The sequence below is a fragment of the Galeopterus variegatus genome, unplaced genomic scaffold, assembly GCF_000696425.1.
Source record: "Galeopterus variegatus unplaced genomic scaffold, G_variegatus-3.0.2 Scaffold1213, whole genome shotgun sequence".
NCBI lineage: Eukaryota > Metazoa > Chordata > Mammalia > Dermoptera > Cynocephalidae > Galeopterus > Galeopterus variegatus.
Genome location: NW_007727324.1, coordinates 1,560 through 16,545, shown reverse-complemented (window position 1 = coordinate 16,545; position 14,986 = coordinate 1,560). Strand labels below are relative to the sequence as shown.

Sequence of the window (14,986 nt, the reverse complement as noted above, 5' to 3'; positions counted from 1 at the left end):
GGGGGAGGGGAGGGTACAGCAACAGGTCATTCAGGACCATGTCAGCTTGTGGACAGTCAGACACACGTTAGGAAGTCTGAACTCCAGACAACCGAGAACAGGCAGCTCTTCTACCAGGTGAGTCAATTGATCGGATCTGTGCTCTGGCCAATGCTCCAATGCTATTCCTGTTCCCAAATACCATACATAATTCATTCTCAGAAAATGTATTTAGATACAGGCTTTTACCTTGTCAGGACAATGAGCCCCATCAGTTGTTTCTCACATGTCTCAGTGAAGCAGGACACACCAGTTTTGTGGTAGAGGTCAGTCATGAATTCCAGGACAGTCTCATTCCGGAGGACTTTATAACTCACATTAGCACTAAACAGGAGCCTGCTTTCAAACTGTGATATGGAAATCGCAAACCCAGGCCAAAGGGATAATCTTTATGAACGAATAAAAAATAAAAAATGAGTATTTTAAATGTTACAACAGTAAAACAATAAACATTTTTAAATGGTGATTTTTAAAATTCTAATCCTCTAGATTTTATAATTTTTTTCTTTAGTCTGATTTCTTCCTGTTGCTGACTGGTTATTTTCAGCTGGGGTGTCTTTAAACATATTTAGGATAAAACATATTCTCATAAAGCAGAGTTTCTCAAACTTGGCACTACTGACATTTTGGACTGGTTAATTCTTTGTTAGGGGCTGTTCTGTGCATTGAAGGATGATTAGCAGTATCCCTAGCCTCTACCCACTAGATGCCAGTAGCAGCCCCCCAGCTGTGACAACCAAAAATGTCTCCAGACAATGTCAAATGTCCCCCAGGGGGCAAAAATGCCCTTGGTTGAGAACCACAGCTGTAAGAAAAAGAAGTTTATGGGGTGACCTATCCCAGCATGAAAACATCTCAGTTCAGAAAAGCACACTGATGCAAAGGTGAAGGTAGTGGATAGATTTAACAATGTGATTAAGAAATACAGAAGTGATATCACGTACAGATAAACAAGAGAAACTGGAGCACAGTCCTTTCCATATAGACTGAAAGGTCTTGAATACAATATTACAGAAATTACATGAAAAAATAGATAAATATTTTTTAAAACCATTCCAGTTTATATTTTGTGGACTTAACTGACTGTGATAGTAAACCAGCCTTCAGTACAAACATGCGTTGAGCACCTACTGCAGTTTAGCACAACACTGGACCTATGAGAATTTCTAATCCAGGTGTATTAGAAACGGGATGCTTCACAGAGTCCACTCTGACACAATGAATGGACATATGGAAATACTATCATTTTTCCTCCACCTGGCAGAAGGCCAAACACCCCACCCCTATTTTTTATCTTTGATGCACTTCTCCCTCTGCCTGTGTATCTGTCTTTGGGCTACCCATTGCTTCTCTGCCTTTAATTTGACCACAATATTTTGGAGAGCTGAGTAACAACCAGTGCAATACATAGCTGACGACTTCCTCTCCAGCATCCAGTTCCCACATTTGTGTGAAAATTCTGCCAGTGTTCATAACAATCTATCCTTCACGAGGATAGTGTGGTTGGCTTCTCTGTCTGACATCTGCTTCCCCAGTGATTTCATGTCAGCCACCCTGGCTCTGCTAACTTCCTTTCAACAAGAAAACTATGTGCTATAACATAATAGCTTACTCTGCTTTCATTATTACTTGTTATACACAGAACTTTCAGTTTCTGAATTCCTCTTAGGATTTATGATAAGCATCAGAACATTAATATAAGAAAACAGGCTGCTAGCTTCACATTCACATCTGCCATTCTATTAAAAAACTTGAAAATTAAAAAAAAATCCATTACATTTCGTATCACAGTCTCTCATAGGAGTCATAATGGTATAATATTGCATTATAAATTATGTTGCTTACATTATAACAATTTCAAAGTAACAGAAAATATAAATAAACCTACTTGTGCTGGGGAATTTCCACCGGCTCTGAAGGATTATAGTAGTTCCGTCCAATTTGGTACATGGACAACTTTTTTAAGATCCTGCAAGTATATGTTTTTAAATCTTTGGTAAATATCAGTCAATAACTGTAATTCTAAGTTTGTATCCATGCTGAACATGTTAAAAATATATAGAAAGTGCAGAACTTTCATTTTTATAGCACTGGAAGGGATCAAATACTAAATATACTCATGAGTGTACACATAAGAGAAGAGCAATGACTTCTTCATACTTGAGAATAATACAACTGAAATTATTTTCGTCTGTCTGGGCTTACCTGCAGTAATAAATATGTAGTCAATTCCAGTTATGACTGTGGTCCTAACATTCTGGTCTGCCTGGAAGGAGTGAGGCAAGCCATGTCTGAAGGATCTTTTGGGCTTTTCCTATTTTGAGACAAGGAGTCTGTTTCTAATGAGGGTGCCCAAGCTCCCCAGGTGCTGCCAAGTAACCACGGCTGCCTCTTCACTACTAACCCTGGTCACCTTTGGAATGTGAGACATCACTAATATGAGGCTGTCCAGTGCATGGGGGAAATGGTGGGAGTTTTAAGTCAGAAAACAGGGGTTCAGACCCTGTGATTTTGGCTACCAAATGTCACCGAGCCTCAACCTCTATCTGTAAAATGGGGATTTTAATACTACTTGCCTCAGGGCACTCTAGTGAGGATCAAGTAAGATAAAACACTAGTGAAAGAGATCTGTCACTGAAAGCACCTTCCAAGTGTCAGCTGATTTATAATAGTCCTCTCCTAGGAGAGCACATGCAATAGTGGGTTCTCAGAGAGCTGTTCTGCAGCACTGAGCTGAGGCCCGGATATGATGGAGAGATACTGGACAAGACAACAAGATGTCTGACTAGAATCGGGAAGCAGTGCGTCTGCATGGGGAAAGTTCCTTTCTGTGCCCCTGCTACTCAGCAAAACCCTGAACTTCCCGACTTCATCTCCAGAGGCCACTGTTGAGCAAAGGGCTGGCATCTAAGGTTTTCAACAGATCATCTTAAAGATCCACACTAGGAGCATGCAAAACAGTGGTTCTCAAGCTTCAGCTTGCTAAAAATGTGGATTTCCAGGCTCCGCCTGTGAAATTCTGTTTACTAAGCTCAGCGAGGGGCCAGGGAATCTGCATTTTGTGGTGTTCCGCCCCACCCCCAAGATGACTTTGGAGCATGTCATCCTTGGACCACTCAGAAGAGCACTGAAAAGCTTAATTACACTCTTCCTTCTATTCCACATATGCATGTACAGGAGGGAAGGGGGCTGAGGGCGTAACCAGGGCAGAAAGCAGATGCTGATGGCCTTTTACATCCCAAATCAATCAGCCAGGAGAAAAACAAATTCTTCAATTTATGAAGTCAAACATAGTGAACTTTTAAGTCTGGGGGTAGGGGTGGGAAGAGGTACAGAAAAAGAAGAAAAGGAAAAACGCACCCTCCTTGCTACCAGTGAGACAGCAGGAACCCTCGAACTCTTTGTCTTAACTTGGGTAATGTGGATAATGGCGATCTGTGCCAGTGAGCAGCTGTGGTGGACTCTGCTACACATGACTGCTAAGTACAGGAAAGTGCGTGAAAAATGCCCTAACCGTGGCATTGTTGCTGGCACACTGCCTACAAAATGGTTGATGGTTTTAATACCCAGGCTCTATGCTGAAAGGTATCATTAGCCCAAATTAAATTCACATTTAAAGCGACTTACTTTTTGAAGATGATATTGAAGACCTGGATGCACACGGGGGAACTCGACAGCACCTCGCTTGTCAGAGTGAGAGTCATCTTCACAGTCTCGCCTCTGTGAGTTTCACTTGACAGTTCTGTGACCTGGGAAAAGAGGTACTTAATATTCACCCTACAGATCATCCCTGTGTGCAGAATGTAGATATTATAAAGCCATCACGATTTAACATGCATTAACCAAAACAAAACTGCAGGTGTTAGTATGTCAGTAATAATCTCATCATCACGTTATGTTTGGAGAGTATGTTTTTCTCTTTGTCTTTCTAATCCTAGAAAAAGCAACACATTTCTCTACTCTCTAATTTCTTAAGGGAGAATCAAAGCCAGATTCACGGTTCAAAGATTTGATCCAAAGAGAATTCCAGAGCAGTGGCTCTTGACCTTTTTGGGGGGGTGGGAGGAAGATGGGTCACAAATTATTTGGAGAGTCTGATAAAAGTTACAGACATTCTCCCAAAGAAAATTTCACCTATGTATAAACCACAACAGTGTGCATAACGTACCCATTTTCAGAGGATTCACAGATGCCCAGGAGCCTACCAGTGGACTGCCCTGCCCATCCCAAATTCATGGATTGCAGAGGACAGTCTCTCAAAAGTTTATCCATAAAGAAGAACAGCAAAGAAGAAGAAAGGAAGAAAGCAAAGGAGAGGAGACAGACAAGAGGGAAAGTGAACATGGGAGAGAAGGGAGAAAGTGGGGGGAAGTTAGAACAAATACAAAGTCCGATTTTATAAATTTCTGAAAGGTCCTTAGGGTTCTTATAACCTGTAACAATGTTCTAGCAATATACCGATTGCATGAATAGGTTTCTATAACAGCTCCCCAACTAAATGTAAAGCTTCTTGGACCAGACAGGACTTGGAATAGGATTTTGAAATAAAAGAATAAATATCAATTAACGATCAGGGATTTTCCAAAATCCCTGATTTGGGTGAGGAACTAGAAGTCAGTTAATAGGCAAGCATTTAGGTATTTTGCCCCTATTTTCTATTGTTATGGTGTAGTTTTAACCACTTTTAGGTTGAACCAAGAATGTAGGGCAGGAACCAGTCACTACATGGAAATGAAGAGAAACTGGTCCTTTCGCGGGGGATGAATTATTTCATGGACATGATTTCTTGCTTCAGATTGAATTGTATAGAAATCAGAGATGGAGAGCTGCAGGAAGAGCTCATCAATATCGGGAGAAGTCTGGCAGATGGGAGGGGTGCACAGTTCTCAAATTGCTGCAGGAATTTGGGGACAAAGGATTAAGACAACAAAGAATGCTGGATGAGAGGGTAAGGGAAGGTGGCAGCAGATGGTCTCGGGAACTGCATTTCCAACAGTCACCTAAGATCAGCCTCCTCAGCCCCCCCCCCACTACTCCCCTTCCAAACACCAACTCCTCCTTCACTTTCTCCATCTGTTACTGGACCTCAAACCTTCTAGTCCCCAGGCTGCTAACCTCAGAGTGAACTTCCACTTCTCCTCAGTCCACAGTCTAATCAGTTGGCAAGTCTTAGTGCATCTACATAAGCAATGTGTCTAATCTATTTCAGTTGTTCTAATATCATTATTTACCACAGTGCTAAAGAGCACATGATTTGGAATTGGGCAGGCCCTGGTCCTCTGCTTCTTACAGCCAGTGTGATCTGCAGCAAGTTACTTCAACCCTTTAAGACCTTCCCCCATCTCTAAAGTGGGAATGAGTCCAACTTAAGACACAGGGTTGTGAAGGTCATCATCCATACCACAGGCACTCAGGAAGGTTAAATAAATAGCAGCACTCTGTATCTCTGTTCAAGCCCTCTGACATCCTGCCCAGACACTATATTAATCTTCATGCCTCCTTCTGTACATCATTTAATAGGATGTGATCAGAGTAACTGTAATTTAACACAACTTCCATGAAAATGTTCTCTCAAAGCCTTCAGTGGTCCCTAAAGGACAGTCTCTATTTCTCTGCAGAAGAGGACATTTAAAGTTGTCCCTTGGAGCCACAACTTCCACACCTTCCTGGCTAAATACCTGAATGACCAAAAGATTCTAAAATATGCCCCTCACTTCCTATCATTGTGCCTTTGCCCCTTTTGCATGGGAATTCCTCTGTCCCTCATTGTCCACTTCCCTGATCCAAATTCTACCCAAGGAACTAATTCTCTCTCTTGGTGAAGTGTCCTTCTAGGAATGATCTTGCCTTTCCTCAAGCTCTGTATGAGGACCGTTGGCAAGATACTTAACTTCTCAAAGGCTCTAGCATGTTGAGAGAGTTAAATGAGATCATACTAAAAAGAACGGCAGAGTAAGAGGTCAACAACTGTAATCTGGCAGGTGTAATAGTAGCCATCGTAGTAGCGGCTGCTCAAGGGACATAAAGCATAGATCTACTCATCTCAAGGGAGAAGTGCTGGGGCTAATTTGGAGAACAACCAAGTACAGTACTTAACTAGTAGGTGTTTGGTAAGTGTAAGCATAATACAAACACTAATTGTTATTAAGGCACTTACTCTACCTTACACTGTATTTATTTATCTTTGCTTCCTCCATGGTGGTAACACCATGCTAGGTACACAGTAGGCACTTTTTAAGTGCCTGAGAGTGGAAAATAGATGTGAACAATGATAGCAATCTCATTTGTGATGCAGGTGCACAGATGGGGTCTGGAAAGCAGTGGAAGGCCAGGAGGCAGCTGAAGAAGACTTCTAAAACCACACTACATAGGAGTGCAATAACTGAATTAGTGGAAAGACTCTTTTGACTACAATGAGCATCCTAGGAAGTGTGTAGGGGGTTAGCATGAGTGCAGGATTAAGCCTGAGTCAATACTAAGATCAAAATAAAAAGTTGAGAATAGCAGTATCTTTGTTAGGACACTTTCTTTTTCACCGTTAACTGGGTGGCAGGTCATAGGTTGATAAGAAATAATGCAACACTTTTCTGTTCAAACCCAGTAACATATTCATCTGGGAAATAAAATCAGCAGGCCTGATTTGCCACACCATGTTTTTATGGTATATCTTCTCACCTGCCTCCTCATTAGAGTCCATCACAAGCAACAGAAAAGTGTTTGACACATATTACATGCTCATTTTGAATGAGAAATCAGTAATATTAACTTATTCCTAGTATCCGTACAGTAAAATTTCTCTATTTTGGTTAGGTACAACTGAAGTAAGCTGGATGACCCAAGAGTGGTATATAATAATTTCAACATATCTAAATTTCTAAACTGTTACTACTATTGTATCTACAAGAACAAGATGGTCTTTACTGATAGCAATACACTAGAAATGTATCACTTAAATATGAGAAGCCATATTAGCATGCTATCAACATCTGGTCATAAGACAAAATACTGAAGGATCAATAAGGACTTAGTGTGAATAAAAATGTTTCTAAATTTACAGATCCAGATTTTCCAAGCCAATAAATTTAACCATAATAGTATAATTTTAAAGTTCCATATTCAGATGAAATAATCACTCAATTATCTCCTATAAATCTCAGCATCTCATAAAAAGATAAAGGCTTCAAGAGTGCTCAGAAACACATTTCTTGAGGAAATTGACGAAGATCTACCTAGAGTCTAGGAATTTAAATGTATGCTATTGGTACCATACTGTTCAAAATGTTGAATTAAAGGACTAAGCTTTCCAAGGGATAGAAGCATAAAGTTTTAATCCAATGCTCTGTTTTAATTTTTCATACAGAAACTGATTCTTTTTTTCTTGTAGTAATTTTAGGACAAACCATATGATAAAACATCAATACTAATATTTTTATTTTAGGATTGAAAATATGGAAGGTGTAAAAAAAGGGAGAAAGGAATATGAAACATTCAATTGCCATATCCAATGGTTACATTTTAAAAATACTCTTAAATTGGTATCAATAACTCGTATTTCATATGATGGACCAAGTTATGAAAGAAAGGGAAAAAAGCTCTGAAGCCGCAGGTTAGATGGTGTTTCTTAAAGTCTTGCCTATTTGGGGAAAAGTATAAAAAGGATGCCTATTTCAAGGACATTTACAGCTCTTATATTTAAAATGCCAGATCATCAGCTTTTTAATTAAGAAACCAATTACTGATGAAGTCTTAATTAAGAAGTCTTTTATCTCTTAAGCAAGGGAACAGGAAAGAGGAAAGGAGTGAGTGAAACACTCATTCCAATTGTCATGAAAATCAATCAGTTTTAAAAAATAAACCAGTGTCCCTCAGTATCCACGGGGGATTGATTCCAAGATCTCCTGCAGATACCAAAATCCATGGATGCTAAAGTCCCTGATATAAAATCACATAGTATTTGCATATAACCTACACACATCCTCCTGTATATGTTGAGTCATCTCTAAATTACTTATAGTCACTGATACAAGGTGTTTTCAAAAAGTTCATGGAAAGATTTGTATTATCTTTTACTACCAGTTTTCCAAGAACTTTTTGAAGTACCCTCGTACAATGTAAATACTGCATAAACAGTTGTTATACTGTATTGTTTAGGGAATAATGGTAAGGAAAAAATGTCTGTACACGTTTAGTGCAGACACAATTTTTTTCTGAATATTTTCAACCTGCCATTCGTTGAATCCATGGATGTGGGCCAATTTCACATGTGTATATATGTATAGTATGTGTGTGTATATAGGCATATGTATATATACACACACATATAGAGTGAAAAAATTCATCATACTATACCTTTTCTTCTAGTTTTCGTGAGAGAAAAAGAATGGCACCATCGAATGCTTTTGCTTTGTTGGAAATTTCACTATGACTATAAAGCAAAGCAGTTCTCAGCCTTCTGGACTCTAAATCTGGACTGTATGTCACATGGTACTGGTATAGCTGCCAGTTCTGGGGCAAATCTAAATTAAAGAGATTTGTGACTAGTTTCACAGGTATTCCACTGGAACCTGAGGAAGACAAATAAAAAAAGTGTTTTTTTAACCAAAAAAAAATCACACCATTTCATATTAATGACATCATATAAATATTTATTTGCATATGCATAGTAGTTGCTGTAAAGCAAGGATTTTTGCTCATTGACACAAGATAAACTCTAAAACCTGCAGCTTGATAACACTGTTGGGAGTTAAAATGGGATCGTGTGTGAAGCGGGCCTCATACAAACCAAGCTCAGACACTGACATTCTTGTCCTTGGGAGGAGAGAAGCATCTGAACTCAACTACCCCAGGACTCCTTCCAAAGCTTGCCTTGCAGCTCTGATTCTCTGCAATTCAAATCAGCTCGACTGATATTTTCAGATGCTGCTCGGAAATTACGCTGCTCTTACATTATAGAAATTGTCCAATGCTTACTATGAATTCACCCACCAACCTCTGGGAAATAAACAAAAGTTAATCATACTTCTGAAAATTCTGAAAAAGTTCAATCCATTATAGAAATTGTCCAATGCTTACTATGAATTCACCCGCCAACCTCTGGGAAATAAACAAAAGTTAATCATACTTCTGAAAATTCTGAAAAAGTTCAATCAGTGGTTAGACCACTGTACAAGTCCCAGAGAAGGCCTCGGAGACTGATGGGAGGGTTGGGGAGGGTGGAAGGAATTTTCCATTGTGAAAATAGACAGGGCCTCTGGGCTTCTATTTTCTGCAGGCACATGGAGGCCATGTGTGCTTCCAAGAATCCATCCCCCTACACGAATTTTTTTTTTTTTCCTTTTTGTCTTTTTTCATGACCGGTAACGGGATTGCAACCCTCGGTGTTGCGCCCGCACCGCGCTCAACCAGTGAGCGGACCAGTCTCTATATGGGATCCGAACCCTCGGCGGGAGCGCCACCGCGCTCCCAAGTGCCGCACTCTACTGAGTGCGCCACCAGGCTGGCCCCGAATTTTTATTCATATCTTAAAAATCTACAGGACAAAATTAGAGATGGCTACGATAGTTGATTAGTGCTCAGGATAGTGTAAGCTCCCCCCAGGACAGAATCTAGGAGGGCACAAAGGAGATAATTCTTGCCTCTCCTTATAGGGAATCATCCAGTTTTTGTCTTACAGAAAAGAATTATATGAAATAGGCACTATTTTGCTTTTCTCATGGAAGAAGTGGGAACATGAACCCCTGAGGCTGGGAGGAAGGAAAAGTGTCATGTGTGCCTCAGCACTTCCTCAGCTTTGACACGGAGTATATATCAGGTAGGAGCTAGGAAATCATTGTGCTATTTTAGGTAAAGAAAAGCTTTCTTTTGTTCTCTCAGATCCTGAGGAAGTGGCAATATATTTTAGCTGCATAAGTTGACAGAGAGAAGTCAATCTAGAATATCAGAGCTGGCAAGACCCTTCGAGAGCACCTATACCAGTGTTTTCAAACTGCAGCCAGGCCCCATCAGTGCTGCGTTTGTGAAATTAAGTGAAATGAACTGCATGTTTAAAGAAAAGACCAGAATACAACAGACTGGAGGAGAGTGCCTGACACGTAGTAAGGATGAGCACTGTTTCCTGAAACTTCTGTTTCAATTGTGTGTGTGCAGTCTGTGCTAGACAATGCTGGATAGTAATATATCTATTTCTTACTTTGCTGCCTGGTTAAAAAAAAGTTTGAAAAGCACTGATCTGAGTGAGTCAATGAATCCAATGAAAACAACAAGCCTTCTTCCCAGAAAATACATATACCCACAATTGTGCATGCAATTTCAGGGGCGAGCTTGGAATCTGGATAAAGGATTCCCAAAATAGGCCATGTCTTTCTTTTCACGGCTGAAGTCTAGAAGGTTATTATTTCCCCATATAGGATAAAGATTGGGAAAGAGAAGAGGCATCTTTTTAACCCCCACCCCAGGTGTAAGGTGAAAATCTTTTCCAAAAGAGTGGTGTAGTTTTGGGGAAGATATTATTTCTATTAATAAAAGAGAAAATTAAGGCTAAAAAAAATGAAAGTGTCTAGACAACGCCTTGAACATAGCAGATGTCCAGTATATATCTGCTAAGTGAATATATGAACTTGTTTATTTTAGACCTAGAAACTGAAATTCCTAAAGCAAGATTTGGTAACATGAAAAAAAAGTGAGTAACACAAAGACTGGGTACCTGTTTTACAATCTTTCACATGTGCCAATTTCTCTCTGGTACAGATACCCAAATCCATGAAGTTCCGTCCAATTTTCACACCTCTTTCCATGAAGTTACTTCTAACATCACCAGAAGATATACCATCTTCATCTAAAACATGAAGTGAACACAATAATATCTCAGACTTCATTCTAGTTACAATGTTTATAATTACCATATAAGAAAATGCATCTACAATCAAAACTCCAGATTCTTGTAGTTTTTTATAAAACTTGTCCACATTGGTAAAAACATTCATGACTATAAAGAAGTCTTCTGCCTAAAAATTGAAAGTTGTGAAGTGAGCATGGAAGGTTTTGTTAGAAGTAACAGACCTTGAGCTAGTCCTAGCTCTTATAATATTGCAGACTTTCTCTTCTTGGCTAGAAGGAAGCTCTATCTAGTTGGTTAGTGCTATAACTCCCTAGCTCTATCTCCCTGAGCCCCACTCCATTCCTATTTATGGAGGACAGCTCTCCCTCCTTTAGCTCTTGTGTAACACACTGAAAAGTTACACTGTCCACAACAAATTCTGCACAGAAATGGGCTGAATCTCTCACCTTTGCCAATGAAAAGCAGAGAAATTGCCCAGAACACTGTCATCAGTTTTTATGCTACAAAGCCAGTGTTTCATCTTGGAGCATATCACTTACCATTAGCTCCTAGAAAATAGGAAACTAAAATCTGTTTCCAAATGAGTATATCTTGTTTAAATTTTAAGACAGGAGAAATTGACTTTTTGGACATACCTTTGAGACTTTGAAAATAACATTAAAATATAAAAATACAGGATATTACTGCAAAGTAATATGACTATTAGCATGATGAATCTCTAGGACTCTGCCTTGACCACTGTCCTTTGAGGGAGTATCCCAAATGGCACTGCCTCTTGCTCAAAACTGCCACCTATACCTTTCTCAGGAGAGTGTGAGCCTCCCAGGAAAATCACAAAACTTATTTAATTTTTAAAAATTCTATTTCCCACACTAGTTTGTCTGTGTCATTCACTGCTCTTGGTTTCAAAAGACATTTGGCAGTTTCTAAAATTCAAGCTACCATAGAATGGTGGTTGCCGGGGGCTGGGGTGGAGGAGTAAACGGGAGTTACTGTTTAATGAGTACAGAGTTTTAGCTTTGTGAGATTAAAAAAGTTCTAGAGAGGGATGGTGGTAATGGTGGTACAACAATATGAATGCACTTCATATCCCCAGACTGTACACTTAAAAATAGGTTAATATGGTAAATTTTATGTTACATATATTTTGCCACAATTTAAATAAGAAAATAAATAAAAATTCAATCTGACCTCCACGGATGGAAAGTTTCCATCACTTGCTATTCACAAGAATGTGCAGCAGACATGGAAAGAAAATCCCCCGAGCTGGACTAATGTTTGAATGGTGGCAGTAGTGCAGGGCCTGATGCCCTGCTTCTCAAAGCATATTTTCTGTGCTCACATGCAGCAAGTAGATTTGTGTGAGTTCAGATCACAGGGGGTAATTGAGTAGAGCTGGAAAAACCCCAGCAAGAAACAGGAGAGCCAGGCATGAGATGGGTGGAGGGACCAGACCCTCAGAGTCTGGGAGATCTTAAGTGCTTACAGATTGCACATTTATTAGAAATCAATCACTTAACTTCATGGTCAGAACAAGGGAGATGGCTAACAGGTTTCATCTGGGGTGATGGGTTGAATTGTGTTCCCCTAAAGTTCATATGTTGAAGTCCTATCCCCCAGTCCCTTAAAATGTAACTGTATTTGGAGATAGAGACTTTAAAGAGTTGATTAGGTTAAAGTGACGTTATTAAGGTGGTCCCTAATCCAATATGACTGATGTCATAAGAGGAATTGGAACACAGAACTGCACAGAGGAAAGATCATGTGAACACAGAGAGAAGAAGCCATCTATCAGCCCAGGAGGGAGGCCTCAGAAGAAACCTATCTTGCTGACACCTGGATCTCAGGCTTCAAGCCTCCAAAATTGCAAGAAAATATACTTCTGTTGTTTAAACCATCTAGTCTGTGCTACTTTGTTAAGGCAACTCTAGCAAACTAATATATCAGGCATGCCAACTCGCACTATGTGATAGTGGCTCCTCAGAGTAGAGGGTTGACAAGTATCCTGAGACCAGATCCGGCTTTGCAGTGAAGTGAGCTACCATCAAATGGAGCTGTCTACCACAGGTGGGACGGAAGAAGGGACCATGGCAGCATGTGTGCCAGGTTTCTATCATCCCTGCAAGGCAACAGCATTGGCATTTGAATACCATGAAGATGTTTTAAATATTTTTTCAAAATTCTTCAGCGAACAGAAAGGATCAGAAACTGGCTTCCTAATGTCTTTGGATTCCCATCTACCAAGCAGTCAGGAAATTCAGCAGCTGACTCTCTGTAAGGAAGTCCCAAAAGAACATGGCAAAGGGGGATCCTTCAAGAAAAGGAAAATGGGATGTTCCAGAAGTGAGCCTGCTGCTCTAAGGCTTATGGAGTCACTCCTGCTCCATTCAGATTGAATGAAACTAAATGGAACAGACTGAGTCTCACTTACCTTTCTGTAAAGTCCTTTTTGTTCCCACAAAGTCACTGCTAGAGGATGCTTCATTGTCACTAAGATCAACGGATGGAGGCTAAAATGGGCAAAAAATGTCTTGTTCATATTTAACGGTTAAGTCACAAACCAAAAGCTTATCACAAAATAGGAACAGTATCATAAATCATTAGTTTAGCATGAACTAGGAAAAAATGTTAAAAAGTAAAGACCCTTGAGGGGTTGAGAAGACAATGCCATTCTAGAAAAAAAGGCTAAGGACAAACTGGTTTTCCCCACTCATCAAACTTTGATTTTAGCACCAACTGTGAACCAGATACAGCTTTAGACCCTGGAGGTGTAAAGAGGCGGAGATGTCATCCTTGTGCCCAGGGAGCTCATCAGAGGGAACATGGCCCAGACGTGCACAGGTCTCATGCTTCCATGGCCCAGAGGACCTGAGTCACCGACTCAGACAATGACGCTATCTGAAAAACTGGGCCAAAATTAGTTCACAAAATACATAGTTGGAGGGAACCATTAATATTTTCTCTTTTCACAGTCACTACTTCTCTTTTCTCAAGAAGTTACTATATCTCCATCTGCTACAAAATGAAGTCAGGAAAAGACAACTTCATGAGAGTAAAGGTATAATGACCACTGACGACCCACTTGAGTACTTTTTGGTCTAAGAGGCAGCTCCAAACACTAAGTAGGTGGAGGGAACCATTAATATTTTCTCTTTTCATAGTCACTACTTCTCTTTTCTCAAGAAGTTACTATATCTCCATCTGCTACAAAATGAAGTCAGGAAAAGACAGCTTCATGAGAGTAAAGGCATAATGACCACTGACGACCCACTTGAGTACTTTTTGGTCTAAGAGGCAGCTCCAAACACTAAGAGTACATAGTTGTAATATCACTCAAAAGTTGTTTATTTGCATGTCAATTCAATCTAGCTCCCAAAGGCCAGTAAGGAGCCCTACCATGGTGGTTGCTCGGGCAACAGTAGTTGTATCTAAACCACATCTGTGTTTGAGATTATTTATATATACCAATACACAAAACAAATTGTATTAGATTATATTGCATGTGATGGTATAAAGGTACATCAATTTTTACCAGGCAATTTAAAACCAAACTGAGCAATTAAAACTCAGAAAGTAGAAGAGAATGACACACTGGCCTCCAATCTGCAGTCCTCTCCACTGAATAATACACCCACGTTAACATCTTACTCAGATACCATCCCTAGAAGGAAAAAATGTGAGAACCCCCGGAAAGCCTCCAAGTTGAGAGAAAGGATAACACACTACTTCCTAGCAGAGAAGAGAAGACAAGCAGAGGAAAGCACTGTCCTGGCTGCAGGTAGATAGGAGAGAAGGAAACAATGCGAGCCAAGCATTCTACACACCGAGGGAGAGGCCTGGGGGCGCCCCACTTCCGCGGCTCTGGGGCTGCGGGCGAGGCCTCGCGCCCTCACGCGGGCCCGTCCACTCATGTTCCTGAGGATCCCGGAGTGGCTTCTAGAACTGCGAAGTCTCAAAAGAGTATTTTTTCTTTGCCAAAGATGGCGAGGCTGCAACAGAGAGGCGACAGGTGCGTGGCGTCCTCCTACCTGTGCAGGGGCTGGACACGCAGCCAGGCAAGGCTCACGCATGGACGGAGGCGGTGCGCTGGGTGGGGGTGGGGGGACAGCA

The 14,986-nt window shown here is 40.5% G+C and overlaps 1 protein-coding gene across 1 annotated transcript in view; it reads right to left on the bottom strand.

Moving 5' to 3' along the window:
- The window catches only part of PIWIL4 (piwi-like RNA-mediated gene silencing 4), a 45,521-nt gene extending 30,695 nt beyond the window's left edge, over positions 1–14,826 (bottom strand). The window contains exons 1-7 of the mRNA XM_008575590.1: positions 14,701–14,826; positions 13,308–13,386; positions 10,742–10,873; positions 8,389–8,603; positions 3,667–3,788; positions 1,928–2,008; positions 229–426 (exon numbers count right to left, since the gene is read on the bottom strand). Of these exons, the coding sequence (XP_008573812.1) occupies positions 229–426; positions 1,928–2,008; positions 3,667–3,788; positions 8,389–8,603; positions 10,742–10,873; positions 13,308–13,386; positions 14,701–14,787 (914 nt within the window). The 5' untranslated portion in view covers positions 14,788–14,826. The remainder of the gene's footprint in view (positions 1–228; positions 427–1,927; positions 2,009–3,666; positions 3,789–8,388; positions 8,604–10,741; positions 10,874–13,307; positions 13,387–14,700) is intronic.
- Between the last annotated feature and the right edge of the window lie 160 nt (positions 14,827–14,986).